The sequence below is a fragment of the Crocodylus siamensis genome, chromosome 4 (genome assembly GCF_052110815.1).
Source record: "Crocodylus siamensis isolate JL-2025a chromosome 4, ASM5211081v1, whole genome shotgun sequence".
Classification (NCBI taxonomy): Eukaryota; Metazoa; Chordata; order Crocodylia; family Crocodylidae; genus Crocodylus; species Crocodylus siamensis.
Window position 1 is genome coordinate 102657064 of NC_143398.1, and position 26031 is coordinate 102683094.

Consider the following 26031-nt stretch of genomic DNA (forward strand, 5'->3'; position numbering starts at 1 on the left):
TTAAAAGACATATTGCATTGTTACCCTGTGAACTCAGCAATGAAGCTTCAGGAACCCCGGTGACAGGTATTCCAGACACTGGCAAATCAGCATTTAATTGAAGAAGATATCCTTCAACTGTAGGAACTTCATCCCACTTAACTTGAAAAGAATTAGTAGTAGCTCTGATCAGCTGCACCTGTGATGGTGCTGGTGGCTTTTCTAAAAGAAACCAATGAAATGCAGTTGGAATATTTAGCTCTTCTAGCCCAATTCAAAGAATACCTGTGTAATGACAACTCAACAGCACACATTTCTTCAACTATTTACAATACAGGCCCAGTAACATAACACTTTTCAAAACAAGTTATGAAATGAACTACAAATATTAAAAGGTGAAGAATAAATAATATTTTTAAGACACTGTAAAAATGTACACAGAACTTCTCAAAAGTAATTTGGCAACAGAAAAGATCAATGAAATTCTGGGATGCATACACAGAAGCATGGGATATGATCAAGGAGAATAACCTTCCTTAGTTGGGGATTATATGCATCAAGTATTTTTGGAACTTTAGTGGGACAGAATTCACAAAGATTCTTCAAAAAAAGACTATGCAACCACCACATGGAAGAAGGAAAAAAGGGACACGCATGCACATACAAAACCCCCCAAACTACGTATAGTTTCATTAAACAATCTTTCACAAAGTACCTGAAGTGTATGAAGACCAAATAAAAGAACTGTTAATGGGTAAAAGATAAGAGCAACAACTAAAAATGAAAGTTAAGAAAATTTTAGACACTTACAGAAAAACATTTATTATTGCTTAGAATGTGCCCTCCAGTGCCCTGAATTCAAGCATTTTAGTAACGTTGTAAACTGAATCTCACATCTCTTACACAGGTCTTCAAATAAATAATTTTAGTAAAGAACTACAGCAGTAATCTTTGAAATCAGCAACACAGAAGCACAAATTTTTCACTAGAATAAGTTCCGGAATGTAAACATTCACTGAACTTATCTTCAAAATACTCGTAATGTCAAATTTCCATATCATACTGATATATGTTTCTTATAACAGGGCCTCTATGATATTTTGACTCACCAGTATCTAGATACCAAAGATCCTTGCAGCAAACTTGATTGTTCCAAGCTTTCCTGTAACCATCTCTACCACTCCAGATGTAGAGCCGAGTGCCAACTGCCACAGCACAGTGTCCAGCTCTTGGCCCTGGTAACAAGTTACTGTTGTCTTCTGGACAATCTGGTATTAGACTTATCCATTCTGTGGTATCTAATAAGCAAAACTTGAAAAAATCAGTGTCTTTTTGATATAATATGCCTTTCTAGTAAAAGAAAAAACGGAAGTGATCAACAACAAAAAAATACAAAAGAGTTTACTTTAATGCCTCCAGTACCCTCTCCCTCTATCCAGCAGGACATCATCTGAGCATAGACCCCAAATAATTTGTAGACAAAGACATTGTCATTATAACCCCAAAAGAATTTTGAAGACGACATTTTCCTGATCTTCAATTGCCTCATAACACTGGGCAAAAACAATGCGGGGATCTCAAGGTAGTTATTAATTGGCTCCTGGCAACAGCCTTGTATTAAGAGATTTGTCTTACAGTACAATCCTATATGATAGTAAACAGGACAATGTCTACAGCAGAATCACCCCAGCAAAGTATTTTACAACACAGCTGCATGCTTACAACCCACTGTCCAAACCACCCCCTGCCCTCCACAAAAACAAAGATACCTCTTCTTGGATTAAGCGCACACTATCAAACTGCTACTACTCTTGGTAAGACATGAAAACTGGTTCCTAGTTTTAAAGTCCAGGTTTACAACTTCATAATGTTTTTCAAGAATTTACTCAGGTTATTGGTTAAAACAAGCATTCAATATATTATCATCAACCAAAAATGCAGAAAACACTAACCCAAATTTAGGTAAGAAAATGAACTGGTACACTTCCATTCACTATCCTGAGCAGAAATCTCACCCTCTGCTGCCTGTGGAACCCATCCACCAAAAACATACATTCTGAAAAATACAGGGGGAAGGGATGGGAGGAGAGGGAGAGAGAGAAAGAGAAAGAGAAAGCTAATTAGTAACTTTCACAGCCCTACTGTATTGTTCTGTATCTCATCATAGACTAGGAAAAAACAATATTTGCATGATTTACAACTACCAATTGTGGTTTACATGACATTGTTCATGCCCCATGTCTCTTTCTACAGGGTACTGTTACAGGTCCCTAGCTGTCTAAGTGCTTAATAAAATAACTGAATGAAAAAAGTACTACAGATTACACACTACAGCTTTAAATTGATCAGAGGCCTCTGAAACTGCTAGCACTGTTGGAAGTTAAATTTACACAGATGTTCTACACCCCTTCCATGCATAACTCACAGCAGACCTTCTTAAGTTGGAATATTGTCAGATATCAAGAATAAAAAGGTAAAGGTACAGGTTAGTCTGATAAAAATTTCTGACAAAACCAATAAAAGAAAAAAGAAGAGTTAGGCTGTGTTAGAGGGTACCTACAAGTACTCCCCCACCCAAGTTGATACAAAATAGACAAGTGCATTTACTTTATCAAAATTACAGGATTTAGCATTAGTTTTACCAAGCAGCCAGAGAAGCAGAGAGATGCATGCATACTTCAGTTGGGTTACATGATTCAAGTCTGCTGATGGAATTTTATAGGGATGAGTATGGATGGTGCTTGAAAGCAGCTATGAAATCAAAAGGGTAATAATCATCGATCAGGCATGGTGAACTTGGTCACCCAAATTCAAGTGAGATTAAGTGAAACTGGAACAGGTAGAGAGTGGCTGGTAGGATGATAAAAATAGAGACTTTAAAAAAAAAAAAAAAAGGGGATAAAGGCTTAAAGAGCATATGAATTTTCCCCCTCCCCCAATGTATGTATAAACAATTTAAACTAAGGGCAATGAATGAGCTTCAGAATGGAAATTAGAAGGAGGTTCCTAGCATTAAAACAGTCAGGCGTTTTGAACAAGCTTCCAAATAGGGTAGTGGGGGCAAAAAACCCTGTATGTTTATTGAATGGATCTTGATGGGTCCCGTGATAGCAGAGGACTAGATTCAATAAGCCAGGAAGTCCCTCCCTGTCCTATATTTTTAGACCCAACTCTTTCCTATATCAATGCCAGGGGAAGGTATTTTTAACTAAATTCTCTTTCTATCAATAAAACAACATATTTTTGGAATTCTAAACATTAGAGCAGCATTTAAAAATACCTCCACCCCTCTTTATAGATCTGGAATAGCACTCTCCCTTCTTCCTTTAACTCCTGTATATTGATTGCAATGCTGAGGCACTACACATCTAGAACACAAGGCATCTAACTGCATACTACTTAAAATCTGTGATAATAAAACTATCATGGTTCATGAGTTATCATTATGAAACAATAAAATAAAACCCTCAGGAATGATTATTTCACATTTAAAAAACTGTTTCTAGATCAGTGCTTTTTATCATTTGCCAAAACCATTACTTTTCACTTAAGTAGTAATACATTGGACTGTGCCCCCTACTGATAGCAGATTCATGTTACTATAGTTCATAAACTACTTTAACTTGGATAATGACATATTAACTCCTACAGCCTATAGGGATACAACAATATCCAAAATAGCATTCCACAAGGCCAAAATTGTTTACACCAAACACTGGTGGCAAAAGTAATCCAAAATAGAAACACTATAGCATCATTCTCCTACTAGGTGTACCTTTCTAGAGTTGAGCTTTTAACAACAGACATACTTGTTTCCTATTACATTGGCCGTATGGAGACTGCGGGGAAGTGGCACTGTCCCTTTAGTTTCTGGTCTTGACCAGGTCATTGTTCCTTTAAAAAACAAAAAAACAAAAGCACACACATACACACACACACCACACACAGAGAAATCATTAAGATAAAAATTCTGTATCTGTGCATCTCACTATCTAGATTTCAGGAAGTGATAAGTATCAAATTCAACTAAGCAAGAAAGCTAAACTAATACCTATGTCAGTGATTCTCAACCAGGGTGGTGAGACATGCCACCAGATCCTGTGAAAGGTGCTGTGTGGCATGAGACAGTAAGCAGATAAACTAAGCAGAAAGTACAGGCTCAGGCTTGTCTCTGCCTGGCTGGTTCTCCATCCCTACTGCTGGGGAAGGATGCAAGGGCTGCAATGTACACGTTATTTTTTTTTTTAAATTGTGGATAGAGTGGCACCCAGTTATGCAGGACGAGCTTCAAGTTCAAAAAGGTTGAGAAACACTAACTAAATGTTAATAATAATTTAATAACTTCAAAACAGAAAAAATGTTTTCATGCTTAAGCTTCTGTCCAAACCTCATATAAAGTGTTGACAAACATTAACCTATCCAGCAAACTGAAACTGAGATTACACTCCCAATCCATTAATATGTTTCAGTTTTTATGAGACCCTTTAAAATACCAGAGTGAAAATGAATACTGCAAAATACTAGCAGTGACAGTAAATACAGGTGTTATAGGAGGAAAAAAAAAAAAAAAAATCAGAATGTCTTAACCCAGTGAACAATAATTTATAGTTGAACATGGGCAAATCTTAGTAAACCCTCCTAGGTAACTGAGTTTAATACATCATTTACCCTCAAAAGCTTTCATTTTTCCTCAACACTAGATATGCCCCGAAACAGATACTCTACTGGGACACTCACCTATGTCAAGTTCCCAAAGGTCATTAAGTCGACAGCCACACATCCCTCCAAAAATATACATCTTTGGAATTCCCAAATCTTTTCTACAATATATGATGGATGTGTGAGATTCGCGAGGAGAAGGCAAGATCCCTTTTGTCACTGGAATGCTCCAACCTATGACTCCAGAACCATGCTGTAGTTCCAGTTCATAGAAGTCATTTAAATATCTAGTGCAAGATATTAAAAAAAAAAAAGTTTCATTAAACAATATATAAATGGCAATAATACAGGTGAAATATATATATACACAGCTCTTTATATTAAGGACACCTGTACCAAGGTAAAGGTCTAATATTAACTTTCCAGTACCCCTCAAACATGATGGTATTCTGTACAACAAAGTAAGGAGGATCCCATTTGGAAGAGAAAAGGCAGCTGAAAAAGAAGGCTAATATTAATTCTAAGGAATACCTCTGAAAAAAATATAGGGATAGTTAAGAATGAGAAATGGTGAAATAAGGTGGATTTCAAATCATGAAAAACTATAATAATATACATCACACATCTAGAAAGCCTGCTTTCATGCCATGTCTGATACACAATTTTCCATGAAAAAGCCTAGCGGAAGCTGGCACCAATGTTCTTAGCATGATTCACCACATCTGAAAAAGCATCTTCAGCAAGTGAGACGTTAAAAGCTAAACTTATAAATACACTATGTTAGGGGTTGTCAGCCGGGGGTATGGGTACCCCTGGGGGTACTTCGAGGGGCAGGGGGGGATAGAGCACTGACACCCCATGCTGCTACCTCACAGGGGCTGAGCCGGTGCAGAGCGAAAGCAGGGCTGCAAAGACGCTGCGCTGGCACACTCATCAAGCCCCTGTTCCACATCTGGCTGCTTGCCACCTCCCCCCCAGGAGTGCACTTACTAAAAAGGGGGCCGCGGGGAGTACACTTATTAAAAAAGGTTGAAAATCCCTACACTATGTCACAGTGCATCAGATGATGGTAAAGATGTAAACAAAGGGGACAAGCAGGTGAAAACAAGCTATTTATGTGCTGAAGTTCTTAGGGTGGTGAGGGGAATGTACCATTTGTTGTTGAACTGAAAGAAATTTTTTACTTGCAAGTTCCTTTTACAGAATTGTTTGAATTTTGGTTTTCACTTCAGCCAAATCTTATTTAGCAAACAGAAGAGAGATTTGGAACAGTTAACTGTTGTGACTAGCCACCTTCACTGAAGATCAACTGTGGGAGAGTCCACAACTCTTGGTACTTCATTTTATCCTAATGGTTGCTGTTAAATCAAATTTACAATTGTACTTAAAGTAACTTATCAATACAAGCACACTTCATGGTTACAAAAAAAAGTCTTTCAGAACTAACTGACTAAGTGAGAAAGATTCTCAAGGCTTCAAATTTGTTTGAAGAAATTGATATTAAAAGCTACAAAACTGCACACCAAAGTTTTAACATGCTATTAAGCTTAACTATTATTTAAAACCCAACTCAAAAGGTCAGAAAAACTTCAATCTGACAGAAGACTGAAGGGAAAGGAGACAAAAGTTCAGAAATGTATCATCAAAATCTAAGGGATCAGAAAAAAGGGAGTCTAAATAATTCCTACTACACCCTGCCGGAGCTTCTAAACAATGTTGCTAAAGGAACACACTACAGAAAAGACTACGCATTTTGTTCAAACCCAGTCAGTATATACCTGGGAACATTATTGTTTGAATCTTCACTTTCGTTTGCAAGGCCACCAAATAAGTAACACTTGTTGCCATATAATGAAAAACTGTGACCAAGTCGAGGACAAGGTGGGGAACCAGTAGATGGAGGCTGGGGTTTTACTTTTTTCCACAGCCAGCGACTTGCCTTAAAGACAAAAAGACAGACATTTCAGAAACCACAAATTTATACTCTATAAACATAATTTGAGCATCCAAAGACAACAAATTTGGAATATTCTTTGTTTGTTTTCTGTGCAAACTTTAGTGGACTATTAAAAATTTCCTGGTACCCTCCTAACACCAGCATGAACAAAACAAGCTAGTGAAAGTGCCAACAAATTCATGAAGACCTACTCACTCACTAGCCATTGCGTACATTATTCAGCTTTATTTTGCTTTGACAGGATAAAAGAATACTTAGTTTCTGCTTCAAGCCATGCTCTGTTCATATTTATATCCTATTTTCAAGATTTATCTTCTCTTCAAGATGCACACAAAACCTATCCAACTTTCAAATTACACTGATAGCGCACAATATGGATTTAATAAAATGGATAAGTAATGCAATGTTTGAAACTGCATCGTTTCATACCTGTAATTCATATATATCATTACTGTATCTTCCATATTCAACCATTCCTCCAAATACTAGTATTCTGGTGCCGTCACAAACAAAACCATGAGCTGCACAGCCTGGGGGAATATCTCCTCTAACAGCAGGAAGAAACCACTGATTTGTAACTACAGCAAAATAAATAAATACAAATGTTTAAACAAATACAGAGAGGAATTAATACGGATTTAACATCTCTATCCCCAGAAAAGGGACACAGGCTATTGATCCTTTTTCTTCTTTAATAAGCGAGTGGCTGTCAAAGGGCAAGGTTATCCAAGGACTTTTAAACGTAAAGTCAGTTAAGGGAATCAAAACTTTCAAAATACCTCTGTAAAACAGGAGATACTCAATATACCAAGGAATATAAGGCCACTGTGGTTAAGTGACTCACCCCAGCTCACAGGCTGAGTCAGTAGCAGAGTCAACAGAAGAGTCCAAAAATTTAGGCTCCCAGTACCCTTTACACTAAACGCTAAAACACATTGGGCATCATCTTATACTAGAGAAACTTTACAAAAGAGTTTTCTATGGTTGCCAACACCAGCAAACCTCCCTGCATGTGAGTAACATGGATAGTACTTAATGCTGATGGGGTTTCACTTGCCAACACTCTTTTCAGTAGTGTGTAGCCGGGTCAAATGACAATCAAGTTTAATTAGCTTGGTGTAGAACTAATGCTAGGAACTGCAGGATTTTTTTTTTTTTTAAAGCATATCCCCAGTAACAGCACGGCCCAGGTCTCTCGCGCACACATACATCACCCACCTTAGCTTTTACTCTGCAATTCTTACAAGGTAACAAAACAATAAACTGACACAATGAAACAAGGCCAAAGGCCTATACCCTTGTGCTACAATATTTCTTTACAGGAACACTTAGCTTGAAATCTAACGAAAAATACTTTTGCTATACCCAACTCTAAATTCATCTGCCTGTTCTGTACATTCACAAGTATATCATCATAACTGTTCTTTCTGCTATCAGACCTACTCCCACACTAGCAGCCTCTAACACTGAAATAAATTCCACAAGAAATATTGCAAGCATACCAAATGCAAGGATTGAACCTCACTCCAGCGCTGTCCGCAGGTACAATTAAAATGTTTGCTTTTGGAGACTACTACCCCCGTTTATATACAGCAACCTCTTTACCTGCCAGCTGCTATGACAGGACTCTCTGCCCAGAGGAAACTTCCTTCCTCTATGCCAGCTACTTTCATGCTTCCAGCCTTCAGCCAAAGTACTACCCCCAACATCATACCGCCACGTCTTCAGTGGGTTTCTGCTCCTACAGCCATACCGCTGAGGGAAGGATGACAGTGGCGAGCTCACTCCCACCGTCAACTTGGGGGCATCCTTTTTAAGCCTTCCCACCCCACCTCCTCTTCGTAAATAAATAAATAATAAAACACCCATGACAGCTTGAGACCACTCATGGTCCTCCAAAAGGCAAGGCTTTCTGAGGGCACTCCATTTTCTGGGACCTGCTGCCTACAAAACTGGTGCACCTAGAGAAGCTTTTGAGCACCAGGCGATTTTTTGCCAGCCTGGCCTGGCCCACCAGCCACGGGCGGGGGGGGCATCACATGCCCTGGAGCTGGAGGAGGAGAAGGTGGGGGCAGGAAGAATCCTCCCGTCCCTCCCTGCAAACACTTACTTCTACTAAATAAATGTGCGTGTGAGAGGAGCCAGTGCCACACCCCAGTGTCAGAAGCCCTCACCTGGGTCAGGTGGGGAGCTGGGCAGTGCAGAGCAGGGATGTGTGCCAGCCGAGGCCTCTGCTTCTGACCAGACATCCCAATCTGAAGCTGAGACCCCTTTTCTCAATTCAAATCAAACTGCGATGACAGCTGCCCTCGGGCCCTGGAGCCTTTCCACTACTTTTTTTTGGCTGCCTCCCTTTCCCAAGGCCTCCATGTGCCCCCCGGCCCGGCTCTCAGCACTGGCGGCTGCTCGGGGGGGGGGAGGGCCCCGAGGGCCCGCGGCCACCCCACCCCGGCCCGGCCCGGCCCGGCCCGGCCCGCACCCGTGTTGTAGACGTGCAGCTCGTCGGCGATGCCCTCGTTGCCGCCGCCGAAGATGATGAGCAGCTCGCGGATGGCCACGGCGCGGTGGCCGTGGCGGGAGCGGGGCACCGGCCCCGTGAATGACGAGACCCGCCTCCAGCTCCGGCCAGCGGCGGCCGCCGCCGCCGCCGCCATTTTACCGTCCTCCCACAATGCACCACAGCCCCCTCGCCGGGCCCGGAGCGGCAGTTGTCCGGGGTCACGTGGCCCGCTGCAGGCAGGGTGGGGGTGGGAGGCGCCGTGGTCTGAGGTGCTGTCCTTCCCACCCTTCACGGGGCCTCCGGCTTGGAGTGGGGCGCGCGGGAGACTACAGCCCTTTTTTCCTGCGGTGAAAAAGAAACGAGAAGCTTTGCCCTTTCAACGCAAATTAAATTTTTTTTTTAAAAAGCCACTGTCACTCCAGGAAGGTGCCCTCAGCCTGCAGAAAGCTTGGATAAAGCAACCCCGCCCAAATGAGGCCAAAAAAAATAGCAGAAAGGCGCCAGGGTCTGAGGGCTGCTGTCGTTGTGGTTAGACTTGAATTGGGAAAAGGGGTTGCGGCTCCATATTGGGATTTCTGGTCAAACCCGAGGCTGGGAGTCGGGCCTCGGCGGGTCGTATCCCTGAGCTGCCAGTCGAGCCCTAGTCCCACCTCCCGGTCTGTGCCCCACAAGAGGGCTGCGGCCCCCCCGGGTGATGGGCTGTGGCACTGGCCACCTCTCCCATGCAGACATTTGTTTTTTGGGGGCGGGGTTTAATTAAATTTTTCCGTGGTCCAAGCCAAATCAAGTCCAAATCTGTGAGTAAGTCCAGACCCATCAGTGGCTCTACTACCGGCACACATCCTCCGCCCCCAGCTGGGGCTTCAGATGTTCCCAAATCCTTGGATGGGCATCCTATGTGCAGGCCCAAGCCCAGAGGCTTGGGGTTCAGATGCCCCTGAGTTTTGTTTGCCCTCAGCCATAAGGCTGCAGGAGCAAACTAAGGTGGAGTCTCCCTCCCTTTTCCGTAAAGTGGACATAAAGCCGAGATCTTGCCACTCCAGCAGATAAGTGGGAGGTTTGCTATATATGTTACCTTTGTGGGTACTACACCCATGCCAGGAGAGCAGTTGTCCCTGGGTACGACTAGAAAAACCGCCTTGGTGGCCACAGTGTTTCCCATGCCAGTTAAGTATAGGACTGTGCTTGATCAGAGTGTACTTAGCAGAAGTGTTTGCTGAAGCAAAGACTTGAACTTGACTCCCTTGCTTTTTAGGGAGTGCCAGCCCCACACCCTCTCCCTGATCTTTCACCAAAAGCTTTGGAGGCTGGCTAGGGTGGTGTGGATGCTAAGGCACATGGTTAACAGCCCAGATGTTGTAAGTTTGAGGCCATAGCTCACATGGTGGCTGTAAGGTTCTAACAAATCTGTGAATTCTGCTAAATGCCTTGTCATGAGGACACAGGAAGGAAGGAAGAGCCATAAACCAAAGCTGCCTTCTTAAGGGGCTTCCTAGTGCCTCCCATGCTTCCCCATCAGCTGTTTCTAGACCTAAATGCATGTGACTGCACCTGCGTTGCTGAGTTTGGGTGGAGCAGAGGAGTGCATCTGCACCACTGCATTGGCCCCTGCGGGCTGGGGAGCTCAGGGCATGAGTGATGATGCCAGGGGCCTCCCAGAGTGACAGAACAGATGCAAGTACAGTGGAAAGCAGAAGTGCTCAACCTCTGGCCTGCTAGCACAAAGGTGGCCTGTAGAGCCATGGCATCTGGCCTGTGGGGGTCCCCATGGCCATGGGTGAGGAAATTTGACAACAGAGGAGTAGTGGTTGTTAATATGGCCACCTTCCTCCCTGCTAATTTCCCAAACCCCATGTCCCACAAAGTGGGTTGGAGCCAGACCAAGCCCCCTCCCCGGCTGTGGCTAGATCAGGACCAAGCCATGCTCTGTTTCCTGCCATCCCTTACCCCTATCCGGATCAGAGCTGGGCCATGCCCCCTTCTCCCACAGGCCTGGGTTGGAACTAGGTTACTCGCCACTCCCCTCTGTGTGCCAAATGGGACCCCCCGTGCCCTCCCTGGCACCAGATCAGGACCCAGCTGTATCCAGGCTGCAGACAGACCAAGCACTGCTCATCCAGCCTGCCAGCCGAAAAGGTTGACCACCACTGATGTAAAGGGATGAGCCTAAAAGGAGCTGAAGACTCCCCAGGAAGAAGTGGCCTACAGCTGCCAGTACCCCCAGAGCTTAATAAAAGAAATAGCCCCAAGTGCCTAATGAGGAAGCTAACTTTGCCAGAGGTAATGATTCTCAAGCAAGGGGCCACAGTGCCTGGAGATCCTTTTAAGGGTGTCGCACAGTGTTAGCACTGTGATGCATTGATCCGTAGGATAATCCCAGAGAGTCAAAATAGAACTTCATAGCATTAAACCATTCACAGAAATCATAGTGAAGCAGGGCTGGAAGGGATCTCCAGAAGTCATCTAGTCCAACCCCCTGCCTGAGGCAGGATCTTCCCTATCCAAGTCATCCTATACAAATCCATAATCTAACCTCTTCATAAAACTGCTGTCAATCCCAACACAACATAAGACCTAACACCCTAACCTGCCATGGGTAAAGCAGGACCACGGCAGTGTCCTGCTCCTATAAAAGATTGTTAATATATGCTCAGGAGATCCCAGGGAGAGAGTCACACCCCCACTGCAGAGGAAAGCAAAGACCCACCACAGCCTGTACCAAGCTGACCGTGGCTTAAAGCGTTCTCACCTGCTGTGGTCTTTCTGAACTGTTTGTGACAGAATTAATCCACTATTTTTCTCTAGTCAAAAACCAAGTGAAAACTAAGCTGGGATTTTCTGAGGGCCTTAAGTCTAAAAGGGTTGAGAATTGCTTTTTTAAGCCAACATGTTCCCGTGTGTGGACCAAATGTCTCTGGTGGGTACAGATAGAAAGGGAAAATGGATGAGATATGGATGGATCTGAGGAGAAATCGGCTTGATAGTAGTAATAATAATTTGGGGATCCCATTATGCTATTACTGTCTTTGGCACTGTTCCTGCAATCAGTTCTGCACAGGTAAACCCTTGCACCCAATGCCACCCAGACAGACAATATATTCTGGCATAGTTGAAACAGGCTGCAAGTCCACATTTTAGGCTTTTTATTTCTTCTCCACCAAATATCTAACCTGACTTCGGTGGGTCCCAAGGTATAGTTTTGGTTTAGCCTACTTGTAGTTTTCACAGAAGGACAAAGGTTGATTGGAGCATTGTTGAGAAGACTTAAAGGAAAATAAACCAATGACAAAACTATAGTTTAAAAAGCAAAATTAAAGATGCTGTCTGCGCAGGCTCCCTAAGCTTTTCCATTTTTTCCCCTAGGGCTATATGAATACTCCAAAATAAATTTAGAGTGCAAAATTATTAATACAGTACAATGCTCTTTTCATCATCCTTTTCTGAAAGCTTGATGGAAAGACTGTGTTTCTTATGGATGACATTAAACTTTGGAGAGGGCATTTGTCAAGGTGAAAAGAGACTTTCAAAAAAGGGGGAACATGGAAACAACAATATGAAAGGGCACAAAGGGAACTCATGAGGGAAGATGTACTAATATACATTCTAATTCTTTTTGTGGCCAAAATGGTATCCCAGATCCAGATTCCACAACTTTGCCAATATTTGTGAAAGGGGGAGGTTCCGAATTACAGCCCACATTCCGAGTGGAATGTTGTAAATGTTGCCCTACTTTTATAAGAGGGGAAAAACATCACCATGTATTTACACGCTTTAGAAAACTGTACAGTATTCAATGCTCACATTGGTTTTATGCACATTCCTGTTACTCGAGTCTGACAAACCAATAGCTACCCATTCCCTTTCCTTTCTTTACCAAAAATAATGATTAAATAAAAATGTAACCTGAAACCAAACTGCTGTTGAAGTCTCTTCTGAAACTATTCACTTCGCTTTCCCCATCTGGATTTGTGTTTCCTATGGGATTTTTCTGCAATCTGCCAGATGAGGATTTGAGCGGTATTTGCCAGATCTGGGTCTGGATCATTCAGCACATCTGGAAGTGTTTTATGGGGCTCTCTCTCACTCCACCACTGGAACGTCTGGATTCTAAGCGACTTCTCAGCAGCAGAGAAAGAAGAAAACCAGCCGATCTCCAAAGTAAACTTGATGGGTTTGTAAAAGGAATCCAAATTTAAAAGCATTACTGTGGCCCTTTTATAGTCAAGGGTTTCAAAAAGGAGCCACGGGCAAGCCAGCATTGGCATGAGTGCATGCATTTTGGGCCCTGTAGGAATCAAGTATTCTCGTCCTACAGTTCTTCGGGAGAAAGAAGCCCTGAATCCTGTGCTGCGTTTGAAAGGTAAAAGACTAATTAAGCAGGAAATATCTGAAGAGTAGTGTCATGGTTTCTTATTCAGCTTTCCCTGCTGTAGCCCCTCAGTTTGTTATATGATTTGGCATGTGTGTCTGGAGACTGTCAGATTCCAGTAACAAATATCTGACTTCAGGAAAATTTGGGTAAATGTTTGCAGAGTAACAAGTTAATTTCTTTCCTTCAAAAACTATACCACCAGGCTCTTGATATCTAGGAGCTTCTCAAATATTTAACTGAAAGATGGATTTTATGCCGTTCTTAAGAGGTTTGGATTTTAAAGCTTCAAAGCTTATAACCTGATGCAATTTGCACTGTTTTAATTATTTCTGTTCTGAAAATAGTTTGGATCTCTGACTGACAAGCTACACGTCACAAATATCACATGTAACATTTACAGCTTGTGACAAATTTTTGCAAGAGTGAAATTGGCAGATCTGGCCTTATTAAAATCAGTGGCTTCAGTGCCACTGGCTGGAGAGAGGCCTGAGTTTCATCCTAGGAACATAAAGTGGGAGTGTTGTCTACTTCATGTAAAACATTAATTCAAATTTCCAGACTAGGAAAGAAACTATATTTGCATGCTGTGCACAGGAGGGGAGATTTCAGTGACATCCTAATGTGTTTTAATATATATTAATGGCAGCGCTATGCATGTGGAAAGAACAATTTTGGAATCTGGATGAGCAGTGTAGCTCTGTGAAATATTGAGCCCTAATATAATACGATTCCACTGTGATTTATTAATTTGCAAGCCACCATATTTACATGCATTTAGGCATCTAGGTAAGTGTTTACAAAGTGATTTCTCTGTTTGGTTTACATTTTCTGCTTGGTATTAGTTTGTCAAGGCCCTCCCTTCAACTCAGAATTAACCTGCAAAACAAAACTGAGTTTGTGATGCAATTCCAAAGAATTCTTACAGCTTCAGCTTCATCCTCCATCAATTAATCAGTTATAAAAAAAACTTGCCTATATTTGAAAAGAACAGAAATACGTATCTATATCTATTTATACATAAACATGGGGAAAAATAGGTTGTGATGGTTACCATGACTGGAGGGAGAGTTCATGTAAGCATACATTATTTTCTTTGTTTATTGCAGTGTTGTGTTGTTATTGTCTGCTTTAGTCATTGGGCCGCTCATCCCAAGTCTTTAGTAGTTTCTTTCCTGAAGTGTCGTGGTTTTATAGGATCAAGGAGGTTGGAATATTAAAAGAAATTCCCCTTCATGATATTGCATCTGATAGTGACTGACCCTTTGCAGGAGCAGAAGAGGAGCTAGAAGGATCACTTGCACAAGACGCCAGTTCTGCTTTGGAATACTGGAAACAGGCTGGCTAGCAATGCTGGCAGCACTTTCTCAGCTCAGGGATGGAACAAGAAAAAGCCATGCTCCATATATATAACAGCGCTATCATGGCAGACTTGCAGGACTTTTGGCCTATTAATCCTTTTCAGTTCCAAGTGCATGCATATTGTACAATGTTACCAAAAGTGACATAAAAGATACTATTCTATAAGGCACCCAGGAAAGAGAAAAAAATATGACCATTAATTCTTTAAAAAAAATGAAACAACATAACAACTATGGTATTCCCTTCATTAAATCAGTGAAAATTGTACAGACATCAGTTTGGATAAGTGAAGGTACAAATAAGTCATTATATTTTTTCCCCCACTATTAAGGTTTTCCAGCTTTCCAGCTGCCTACAGTACAAAGAACAAAAATAATTTTCACTTCTAAAATTAAATTAAATGTTACATTTTTCCATGATCTTCCATTATGAAGATTTAACTCTTTCCTATGATCTACTACTGGCCACTGCCAGGCCTTTCTACAATGACAGTTCTAAGGAAACCTCTCACTGCTGCTCTAGCATCATAGATGATGCTTGTGGGCAGTCTACACCAGTGCTCTCCCCTTATTGCTTGCACGTAGTGCAAGTACCCTGGTATTAATGCAAGTGTGGATTTCTCAAAACTAGCAACATAGACACAGCCTGAGAGACAGGATTCCAGACTAAATAGACCAGTGTTGTCTGATATAGGATTAAATTCACTATGTTTCTTTGTATTTGATAACAATACCGGTAAGCAGCAGGTTTTTACATTTATTGTTTTGTTGTATGGGGAGTCATAGACAATTTTCAGTCAATTAAAAACATTTGCACATTGGATAAATATTGTATATATTTACATGGGTTTTAATTGCTGTTTGACCTCATTTAAAAAATCACTATTATACCATGTAAAGTAATGCTGACAAAAAAAATCCTATACTGAGTTTATTGAAACACTACTCATTTCACTGTAGTTACAGATCTTTGAAAATGGTTCACATTCTTTTAGATGTTTTAAAAGGATATTTGAATCTCAATTTCCGAGTAATTGGGAGTCATAATCAGTTACCCCCGGTCACCGCAAGTACTTTTTCCATAAAATGTTTGGTAAAATTTGGGATCTGATTTTGCTTGCTTTCAAGTCAAGAGATAAAAATCTAGTGATATAAAATTCGGTCCAGAAAAAACTAAAGTAGTATTATTTGCTGTGTTTATAATAACTTTCTCTCTTTTTGACCGCAGGTCACAGAATTCTTAACTAAGGAACACATGGCTCTGTTAAAGAAAGGTAAGAAAGATTTAGAACATTTGAAATGCTAAATTGCTTCATACATTTATCTTTTAAACAGCTTCATAAAGATCTTATAGTAAAGAGATGGCATAGGAGAATTGAATGCAAACATAAAGCTCTAATTCTGCTAAGCACTTAAACACATTTAATTTATAGGCATGTGATCAACTTCTTTCCCATTCAGCAGTGCACTCAAATACATTCTTAAATCCCATTGACTTAAATAGAATGGCTGATATGCTTCCCCTAATCAAGGCTTGTAAGAACAGGATCTATTCTTGATCAATGCTTGGGACCCACAAATTGCATTGAAGTTAATTCAGAAATTAAGTAGAGGTGATGTAAAGTCAACAGGTCATGGGGTGGGACAATGAAATGGTGTAATGTATATGCTGAATGGCTGCAAATAGATATAAAAAAGGGCCTTAATCAAAATGCCTGGGAGTAACTTTAATTCCTACTTGACTCTTCTTTTATATAATTCCCCTGTTGTATGTGTTTGTTCCAGTCTTTGGTGTGGAAATCACATAATTTTTTACGTCATCTTGCACATTAGTTCTGAATTGGAGTAACTAGAGAGCATCCTGGAGGGTGGCATTCCATGCTAGCCTGAGAGTCAAATTCACTCATATCAGCTTAGTTCCATGCAACTTTTGCCTATGAGCAATTCCACCTCTTCCATTACCTATTTCCAGATTCTGATCCTTCTTCTACCTTCCTCATACAGGAGTTAGAAAAGCTACTCTGTGATGTTAAGGCACTGCAAATCCCTATGAAATGGTGGAGGGAGACAGAGCCACACAGGGCCAGGATTTGCTGTGAAACTTCCAAGTTAGGGAGACAGCAGCAAACTTGAGAAAGCTGTGATACGCCCAAAATCCCAATTGAGTTGGAGTGTGGAGAGCCTGTCTGCAAGAGTCCCTTGGGGTTTTTTGGGTTAATATCTCCATTTTGACTATATCAGTTGATTCTACAGGCTGTGTATTTTCTTCATTGTAAGTCAGGCGGAAAACACTTGCTTTCTATCTCTCATCCAGGAATATATTGAAAGGCACAGTATCCTACAAGACATAGTTTTAATGTGTGCTACTCTGGGCGCTTTACTGTGAAGCTGACTAATTAGCTCTGTAGTAAAGCATCACCAACTACACATGTGGCATTATTAGGTCACAGTAAACTAAATTAACTGCACTGTAGGATAGTACTGCCTAACAAGTATTTTCCTGCAGTGGAGTAGTTACATGCAGCAAAACGCATGTCCAGACAGTGATGGGGCTGACTGGGGTACAAAGGTGTTACAGTGTGGGGGCTGCCTGCCAACTAGCCCTGGACTGTAGCACCCTCATGCATCAGCCAGCCCCTGCACAGCATGTTGAGCTGGGTTCATCGATTCATACATGCTAGGGTTGGAAGGGACGTCAACAGATCATCAAGTCCAACTAGGCAGGAAAGAGTGCTGGGGTCAGATGACCCCAGCCAGATGCCTATCCAGTCCTCGCTTAAAGACCCCCAACGTAGGAGAGAGCACCACCTTCCTTGGAAGCCGATTCCAAATTTTGGCCACCCTTACCACGAAGAAGTTTTTCCTGATATCTAGCCTAAGTCTGTTCTCTGACAGTTTGTGACCATTGTTGCTTGTTACCCCAAGAGGCGCCTTGGTTAACAGAGCATTTCCGATCCTTTGCTGCGTCCCCCTAATGAATTTGCAGATGGCCACAAGATCACCTCTCAGCCTTCTCTTGCAGAGACTAAGAGGTCCAGGTCCCTCAGTCGCTCCTCATAGGGCTTGTCCTGTAAACCCTGTTACAGGATCTTTCCCTAGTCGGGCTTACCACAGATCACGAATAGGTGGGAGAACAGTGAACAGGCTTGGTAGCTTTTATTACTGAATATCAACGTAGCCGCGCAGCGGCTAGAACTCACCATGCCTCACACGCCCTAATGGTGCGTGAGACCGATGAACCTGGCTGGTGAGTAGGTTCTGGGGTTTCAGGTCGCCGGGATCAGGCAGGTCTCTGCGTCCTTCTTCGGTTGGCCACACCGAAGGCCGAGCTGTGTCCGTATTAATCTGCCGTGAATCGTTCCGAGTCCGTTGGACACAGAAAGGACCCTGATGATCAGGTGCAGGCTCCTTTTATAGCTTAGGTGACGTGCAGTGGTGTGATTGTGTGAGGCACCTTTCGATAGGCCCATGGCACTGACTGACTGACACTGGACTCCGCCTTGTGGAAAGTTCTAGCTACCGCTTATCTCTTACATTGATGGCAGAAAAACAACTATGGTCTGCCTAGCAACTGTTACATAACTCTGTGTAACTTTTCTGATTGGTGAACATGGCCACTTAACAAACATAGTGATCACAACATGCCCCCCTGGCCATGTGAGCCAAAAAGCTTACAACAAATACCAAAACAGACTTAACACGTTTGATCTCTGCTAGAGAGGTTACAAACGAACAAATGGTGCGCGTAATACCAACTGTAATGAGTTAAGTGAATAAATTCAATCAAGTAAACCAAGGTTCGATTAGGCTCCCAGGTCAATATTACAGTACACTTTGTATCTCATGGCAAGTGTCATCCGTTTGAGGAAGGCACTCATAGTAGGTAACCTGCATAGCCGAGGTAATTTGACAACGGATGCAATGAATGATCAAACCAACACAACAGGATGTTATCAATACAACAGTTAGAACTGTAAATAGGGGAGTTAGGAGATTCGCCAACCATGGTGAAAGCGGGAGGTTAAATGCGGATTGGAACGTTTCAGCTAGCCAATTAAAGGGGGTCTGGACAATTGTACGCATATCCTCAGCCACCTTTCGGATTTGATTGATGGCTCTAGAAAGGGGCTCTGAGGCGTTATAGATAACGAGACAACAGGTCTCATCTGGCGCAGTGAGGTTAAGCACTGCGCAGAATCCACCTTCTTTGGCCAACATGAAATCCAACACAAGGCGGTTTTGGAAGGCAACCTTAGAAGTATCCTACAACTGCCGGTTGAATACTTCCAAAGCGTCCGCTGTACTATTGGCCAGCCTGGCTAGCAATTCCAGAGTTTGCAGTGGCTGGATGGCCAATGCCAAGGCGGAGGCTCCAGTAACAAACATGCCATACGGGGTCCACCCAGTGGTAAGCTTCCTGCGCTCAGTTTCAGTCATATTAAACCAAAATTTCGACTCCCCCATGAGACCTGTAATTTGTTCATTGGGGATCACATTGCAGGTGCTCTGGACATGGTTGGGAAACGTAAGCGGGGCGGTCCAATGGGTAACATTGGAAAACTCTTAGGGACATAGTGTAACTTGGACCAAAATACAACACACATTGAAATGATAGGGAAAGTGACTGTACAGAACGGCTTGGGTTGAGTTTTCATCTTGTTGACAATAGAACATAGTATTGTGGGGAGGTGGGATCAGTGGTATTGGTGGGGGGTGTCTAGTATTAAAGAGGGCCAATAATGATTGGAGATGTGGGCTAAAGCGTCTGGTAATGAGTTTGAATGCAGTGTGATGAGCAGATGGACCAAAGTGACTGCCCATCATTATAAATGCTTTTACGGGAAATAGGCGAAATACTTCAGCATCCTCAAAAGACCTCCTCGCCATGGAGGTTCTAAAAGTGCACGGAGTGGTATGATATCCTGGCCAATAGCACGGGGTGCCTGGAGTGGAAAATTTAATTTTCACCGTTCGTAAGACGGTTTGAGGGAGTGGGGGAATGGGGAGAGTAACATTGTCGGGGTCGGGCACAATGGAGCATGGTGCCCCCCAAGGTGGCCCGTGGGTGAAATTAAAACAATCCTGTGGGATACCTTGAACAGTACAATTGATTGGGGATGTGCCATTCCATTCCCACGTGTAAGTGAGGAATTGAATGGAACAACTTATGTTGCAGGCTAAGTAGTGAATGGTTTCGTTACCAGGGGATGCACGTACAAAACTTAGAAATAAATCCGAGTAATTAACAGGGGTGACAGCTATGCGAAAGGGACTGTCTGCAGCGGAGGTAGGTGTATGCCCACAAACTGAACCTGATGTGTGCCCAGTAAGTAGCATCCACTCTCGTGAGGTGTGGAGAAACAGGTTGTCTGTGATGGACGACGGGGATGTAATGAGAGTCTGCTTCGTGTGTCCGGTGATGCTGCAGTGTAAGACGCAAATGATAACAAAATGATACCTGCTGATAGTGAAAGGTAAATCAGAAAAATTAGCCAAAGCTTTCGCCGTTGGCGGGATGGGCGTACAGCTGCTATAGGTTCTTTCGACCTTCCTACGAGCCTCTCCCACAATCCTGCAAATGACAGGGGTGACACCCTCCGGTCTCGTGGCAATGGCATGGTGGTCTGGCAAAGGAGAGGTTCGGTGTCAGCTCTTTTATCTTGTCGATCGAACATCTCGGAAGGTCACTTGATCTGTAAAATAATTAGACGTTAGTTCAATAAATCACTACGCGGTTTTAACCAATTGAGGTGGACTAAGTGCTCGTGGTCATCGAATGAATCGACCAGACGAAGCTTGTAAGTATGGGCTAGGGCTGTAGCTTTGATAATCTCGCCTGGGAACACGGGTGGATATTTGGTGGGCGTTGGAGTGGGAAAGGCAACCCATACGAGGTCTCCGGGTTTAAAGTTCAGCTGCCATCCTCTTCGAGTTTGGAGGGTACGCACGGCCCAAGGGGCTTTGTCGGCATTTAAGTTGATTAGGACTTCAGATAATATGTGGTCCCAGCCCTTGAAGTTGGTGCGGTTGACGTCGCCGATGCTGGAAGCGGTACAGTGATGAGAGGGGTTGATTATGAAGAGAGCTAGTTTGGAACAACTGGTGTCTGTGAAGGACGCGGAATTTGTGGACCGCCATCATCGCTGGTTCCAGTGAATGTGTTAAGGAGCCGTCGAGGAAAGGACGGTCCCCCACCACGGGTGGGCATTGTTGCCGAATCGGCGAGTTCATCGGAACTCTCGGTGCTGCCGCTCGAACTTGCTGGTGTTGTGAGAGGCGCATGTGAAGCTGTGATCCGCTGCTTGGGTAAGGAGAGATAAACAGCTCCTGCGAGGGCATTGATGAATGGCTGCGAATGTGGGGTGTGAATGGGTTGAGCTCCCTCGTGGATTTGGTGTGGCTTTTCATGTACTGCACCGGCAACTAAGGCTGAGAGGGAGATAGGCCACGGCGTGTTGTCAGTTTCCAAGACAGTTGAACCGGGAAGGAGTCCCAAACTGAAACTGCCATGCGTAACAAGACTGATGGCTTCTCGCTTGCTGAGTGTCTCATGGCCACATTCCAACACTAGGCATCCGAGCCACTGTGCTGGGGTTTCATTTTCTTCTCTTGCCGTCCTGTTAATAAGCTTGTTCATCTCGCCGCGGTCGCGATCTCGGGTAGTCCGCTCAGTAATGAGATTCCCATCTCCGTCTTGCCGAGTCTTTACTATCTCGACAAGCTGGGCTTGGAGCGGAGGGATCCGCAAGGGGCTGGGCATTGGCGGAGTGGTGCCCGTAGCAGGCGTTGCTTGGGCCCTGCCTCTTGGGTCAGGAAGGGGCGGGTAAAGCGGTGTCACCACCGAAGGCGGTGCCTTCCCTTTCTGATAAGGTGGTGGGGGCGGAGTAGTAGGCGGTGCCGTTGCTGTGGCGGGTAACGGCTCAAAGACGTTGCGCTCATGGCTGCCGCCAGAGGGAGGGTCATTTCTTCCCGCCGCGCGGCTGATGGTGATCAGCGCCATTTCATAATTGTTAAGGCGCCCAAGTGTGGCCGCAAAACCCTCTAAACACACACGCAAGCACTCCGCTTTCTTCCCCTTTTTTTTATCATTTATTGTCCCAACAGCAGTGAAGACTCCCCATAACCTCCAGCGACTTGCGCCGCCGGGGATAACAAACTGAGAAAGACTCACCCCCTCTGTACAGCGTTTCTCGCCTGTCAGAGCCACTATCTTTTTCGTGAGAGCGTCCCAATCCTGAGAGGGGTCAGTATCTTGCTGGTCACCTGAGGGAAGCTCTTTGGCTACCGCTACACAAGCATCAGGGACATCTTGGTTTGACGGGACAGCGAATGACACACTCGAGTCCCTCAGCACACACCCTAGTGCTCGGCCCGTTAAGTGAACTTCCCAGGGGTGGCGGGGTTCGGACTGATGCCACACACAGAACGGCTGGGTGCCATCATTATCTGTGTGGCTGGGGGCCTGGTGAAACTGTAAATGACCCCACAGTTCATCAGAGCTTCTGGTCGTCCGATGGCCAGATGCCCAAGGACAAACCTGACACTGTGACTGGTCGTCCCTATCGTGATCTGCAGCCGACCATCCTGTTCGTGACGCCATGTTACAGGATCTTTCCCTAGTCGGGCTTCCCACAGATCACGAATAGGCGGGAGAACAGTGAACAGGCTTGGTAGCTTTTATTACTGAATATCTGGACTTGATGATCTCCCGAGGTCCCTTCCAGCCCTAATGTCTATGAAATCTATGAAATCAACGTAGCTGCGCAGCAGCTAGAACTCACCATGCCTCACACGCCCTAATGGTGCGTGAGACCGATGAACCTGGCTGGTGAGTAGGTTCTGGGGTTTCAGGTCGCCGGGATCAGGCAGGTCTCTGCGTCCTCCTTTGGTTGGCCACACCGAAGGCCGAGCTGTGTCCGTATTAATCTGCCGTAAATCGTTCTGAGTCCGTTGGACGCAGAAAGGACCCAGATGATCAGGTGCAGGCTCCTTTTATAGCTTAGGTGACGTGCAGTGGTGTGATTGTGTGAGGCACCTTTCGATAGGCCCATGGCACTGACTGACTGACACTGGACTCCGCCTTGTGGAAAGTTCTAGCTACCGCTTATCTCTTACATTGATGGCAGAAAAACAACTATGGTCTGCCTAGCAACTGTTACATAACTCTGTGTAACTTTTCTGATTGGCGAACATGGCCACTTAACAAACACAGTGATCACAACAAACCCCTAACCGTACGAGTGGCCCCTCTCTGGACCCTCTCAAGTCTATCAACATCCTTCTTGAAGTACGGCGCCCAAAACTGGATGCAGTACTCCACCTGCAGTCTGACTGATACTGCATAGAGGGGAAGTGTCACCTCCTTGTTTCTATTTGTCATGCATCTGTTGATGCACGATAAAGTGCGGTTAGCTTTGCTGATGATTCCGTCACACTGATGACTCATGTTCATCTTGGAGTCCCCTATGACTCCGAGATCCCTTTCTGGGTCACTTGCCAGCCAGTAGGTGTGCTGGATATTTTTGCGCCCTAGGTGCAGAGTGCTGCACTTGTCCTTGTTGTACTGCATCCTATTGTGTACTGCCCACTTTTCTAACCTGTCCAGGTCTGCCTGCAATTGTTTCCTACCCTCCGGAGTGTGCACTTAATCCCACAATTTATTATCATCTGCAAATTTGCACAGAGTACACTTCACACCCACATCCAAGTCACTGATGATGACATTGAAGAGTACAGGTCCAAGGACCGAACCCTGTGGGACCTCACTACCCACATCCTTCCGGGTAGATACTGACCCATCTACTACCACTTTCTGGGTTTGACCGCTAAGCCAGTTTGCCACCCACTGGACTGTATAAACACCTGTCACAGCCTCTTAATTTATTTATGAGAATGGGATGAGATACTGTATCAAAGGCCTTGCTAAAATTCAAGAAAACAATATCCACCTCTACTCTTGCATCTAAGCATTTTGTGACCCTGTCATGAAACAAAACCAGATTGGTCAGGGATGATCTACCTGCTATGAATCCATGCTGGTTTCTTTGCTGCATAATTTTTCCCAATGGACTCCCACAAATATGATCCTTCATAATCTTTTCAAAGACCTTTCCAAGGATGGAGGTGAGACTGAGTGGCCTATAATTACTTAGATCCTCTTTCCTCCCCTTCTTGAAAATAGGGACCACTTTGGCCCTTTTCCAGTACTCTGGGACCTGACCCGAGCACCACAAATGTGCAAACAGCCCGGGTGGGGGGGAGGGGGACTAACCACACCCACCTCAGGTTAGCCCAGTAGAAGCGGGGGTGAGGGGGGAGGTGCTCTAGCACCCCCTGACTTCTAGCTTAAGCTATTGTAGGCATGTGCCTGCATTTATGGAATTTCTGTCCGGTTGCAAAACTGATTTAGTCTAGCCAGGTTAAACTAACCTGCAAAGACTGAGTCAATTCAGGCTCAGGCTTTTTGAATGTCTGTCCCTAGCCCAGTGGATCAATGCTGATTTATGACATCTGAGGATCAGGTGCAATAACTATAGCTCAGGGCACAATCTCTGTTAATTACTTAATATATTTTGTTGGTGTTGGTTATAGCTGTATTAGTCTAAGGACATAAGCAGACAAGGTTATTTGGGTAAATGTGATATTTTTTATTAGAAATAGTTGGAAAAATTGTTCCTTACAAGCTGTCTGGCATAAACATTTTACCAGCTACATTCGGTCACTGGGTCAACATTCCCCTTCCCCTCCACTTGCCTGTCTCACACCTATTGACTCCCATCTGCTGTGATTTTCCCTGCCACACATTTGCATTTTAACAGACCTGCACTGTGCATATTGGCTTAAGTTTCCATTCCACCCAGGAGAGTCCACAAACACCAGCAGACTCTCCCTATGCCTGAAGAAGGATGTTTGTACCCAAAAGCTTGTAAAGAATAATATCTCCAACTATTTAGTTGGTCTAATAAAAGGTATCACTTTTATCCAAAGAACCTTGTCTGTCTTTATATATTTTGCACATTGTAACATGCTCATGATATTACATCAATAATAGAATAATCAGAACTGAAGAAGACATTCAGCAACTTAACTAATGATGCTATCATTACTTTATCCTTAACCTGTCATATTTTGTGAACTAACATCATACCAACTCACGATTGATTTATTGTTGGATAACTTTAAGATGGTCTCTGATTGAACTTAAATCAAGCTTTGATTTTAGTGAAGTTCTTTACTCAAAATATTTATGTGTGCAAAAATTTGGGCATACGTCATTTCTGTGGTATGCTGAGTTTATTTTTATAATGATTTTACTATTTTCCTCAATTAAACCATGAACAGCTGAAATGATTCACAGTAGGAAAGTCTGCAAGAGGGGCTGGGGGAAGGGACAGGTAAAGGTAATTCTGAAATTCCCAGACAATTACAGAACCCCAGGGTAGCCAGGAAAAGAAAGCCCCAATAGGAATTTATATATTTGAAATAAGTAAAGAAAATTCAGATGAATTAAAACACAAATATAGACACAAAAATCTGCTGCTTCTTTACTCTCTAGCTATGTAGCTTGTGCTTCCAAGTCACCTCTGTCACCAATGCTGTGGAAACATGGACTATTCAAAGACTATTGTGTTAACATCATCATGTTTTATGCACCTTTATGGGTTTGATAAAGATTACCCATTGAGCCAGGAATTTAATTTAAAAAATATTTCCTGGAGAAACTAAAGGCATCAGGCAATAATTAATGTAAATTGCCAGTGCTGAAACAATGTAAGAACAATCTTTAGAATTGTCACCCATAGACTGGTTTGACCTAGTTCAAAGGCCTTCACAGATAAAGGACTTGACACTGTATAAAAATACCCTTGACCTGGGGGAGAGAGTGACTCTTTTACCAACTGATAGACATGAGGCTCTTACCAGGCCTTACGCAGGACTTGAAATACTTTTGTCCTGCCAAGTTCTCTGGGTGGAAGAGGGGTGACCAACTAGTAAGCTAGACACGCATATATTTTCTTTATGGTTTTAAGAAGGTTTTATGTGAATTGCTTTTGTTCTGAAGAAATAGTACTTGATGAAAACTGGCTGGTGAGTGAATAACCCTGTCACTGTTCCCTGGAGAATCAAACTACAGGTGTGGAATTGAAGTCAAACCTGCTGAAGGGATTGCAGTGGAGTACTGAGGCTTAAATCTTAAAAGACTCCA

At 43.5% G+C, this 26031-nt stretch overlaps 2 protein-coding genes across 19 annotated transcripts in view; one reads left to right on the top strand and one right to left on the bottom strand.

The window, feature by feature from the left end:
* The window catches only part of HCFC2 (host cell factor C2), a 31516-nt gene extending 18369 nt beyond the window's left edge, over positions 1–13147 (bottom strand). For 2 of the 5 annotated variants that reach the window (XM_090043197.1, XM_090043196.1), the window contains exons 1-8: positions 9075–9277; positions 7025–7173; positions 6417–6577; positions 4717–4925; positions 3789–3873; positions 1932–2035; positions 1089–1277; positions 25–201 (exon numbers count right to left, since the gene is read on the bottom strand). In XM_090043197.1, coding sequence (XP_089899323.1) covers positions 25–201; positions 1089–1277; positions 1932–2035; positions 3789–3873; positions 4717–4925; positions 6417–6577; positions 7025–7173; positions 9075–9249 — 1249 coding nt within the window. In that variant the 5' untranslated portion in view covers positions 9250–9277. Of the gene's footprint in view, positions 1–24; positions 202–1088; positions 1278–1931; positions 2036–3788; positions 3874–4716; positions 4926–6416; positions 6578–7024; positions 7174–8769; positions 9018–9074; positions 9278–12998 lie in introns of those variants that run through there. The other 3 variants (XM_090043198.1, XM_090043200.1, XM_090043199.1) reach the window with 3 other exon arrangements.
* The window catches only part of GLT8D2 (glycosyltransferase 8 domain containing 2), a 59767-nt gene continuing 46882 nt past the window's right edge, over positions 13147–26031 (top strand). For 3 of the 14 annotated variants that reach the window (XM_090043220.1, XM_090043221.1, XM_090043214.1), the window contains exons 1-2: positions 13208–13455; positions 16054–16099. In XM_090043220.1, coding sequence (XP_089899346.1) covers positions 16081–16099 — 19 coding nt within the window. In that variant the 5' untranslated portion in view covers positions 13208–13455; positions 16054–16080. Of the gene's footprint in view, positions 13456–15490; positions 15562–16053; positions 16100–26031 lie in introns of those variants that run through there. The other 11 variants (XM_090043212.1, XM_090043218.1, XM_090043215.1 and 8 more) reach the window with 10 other exon arrangements.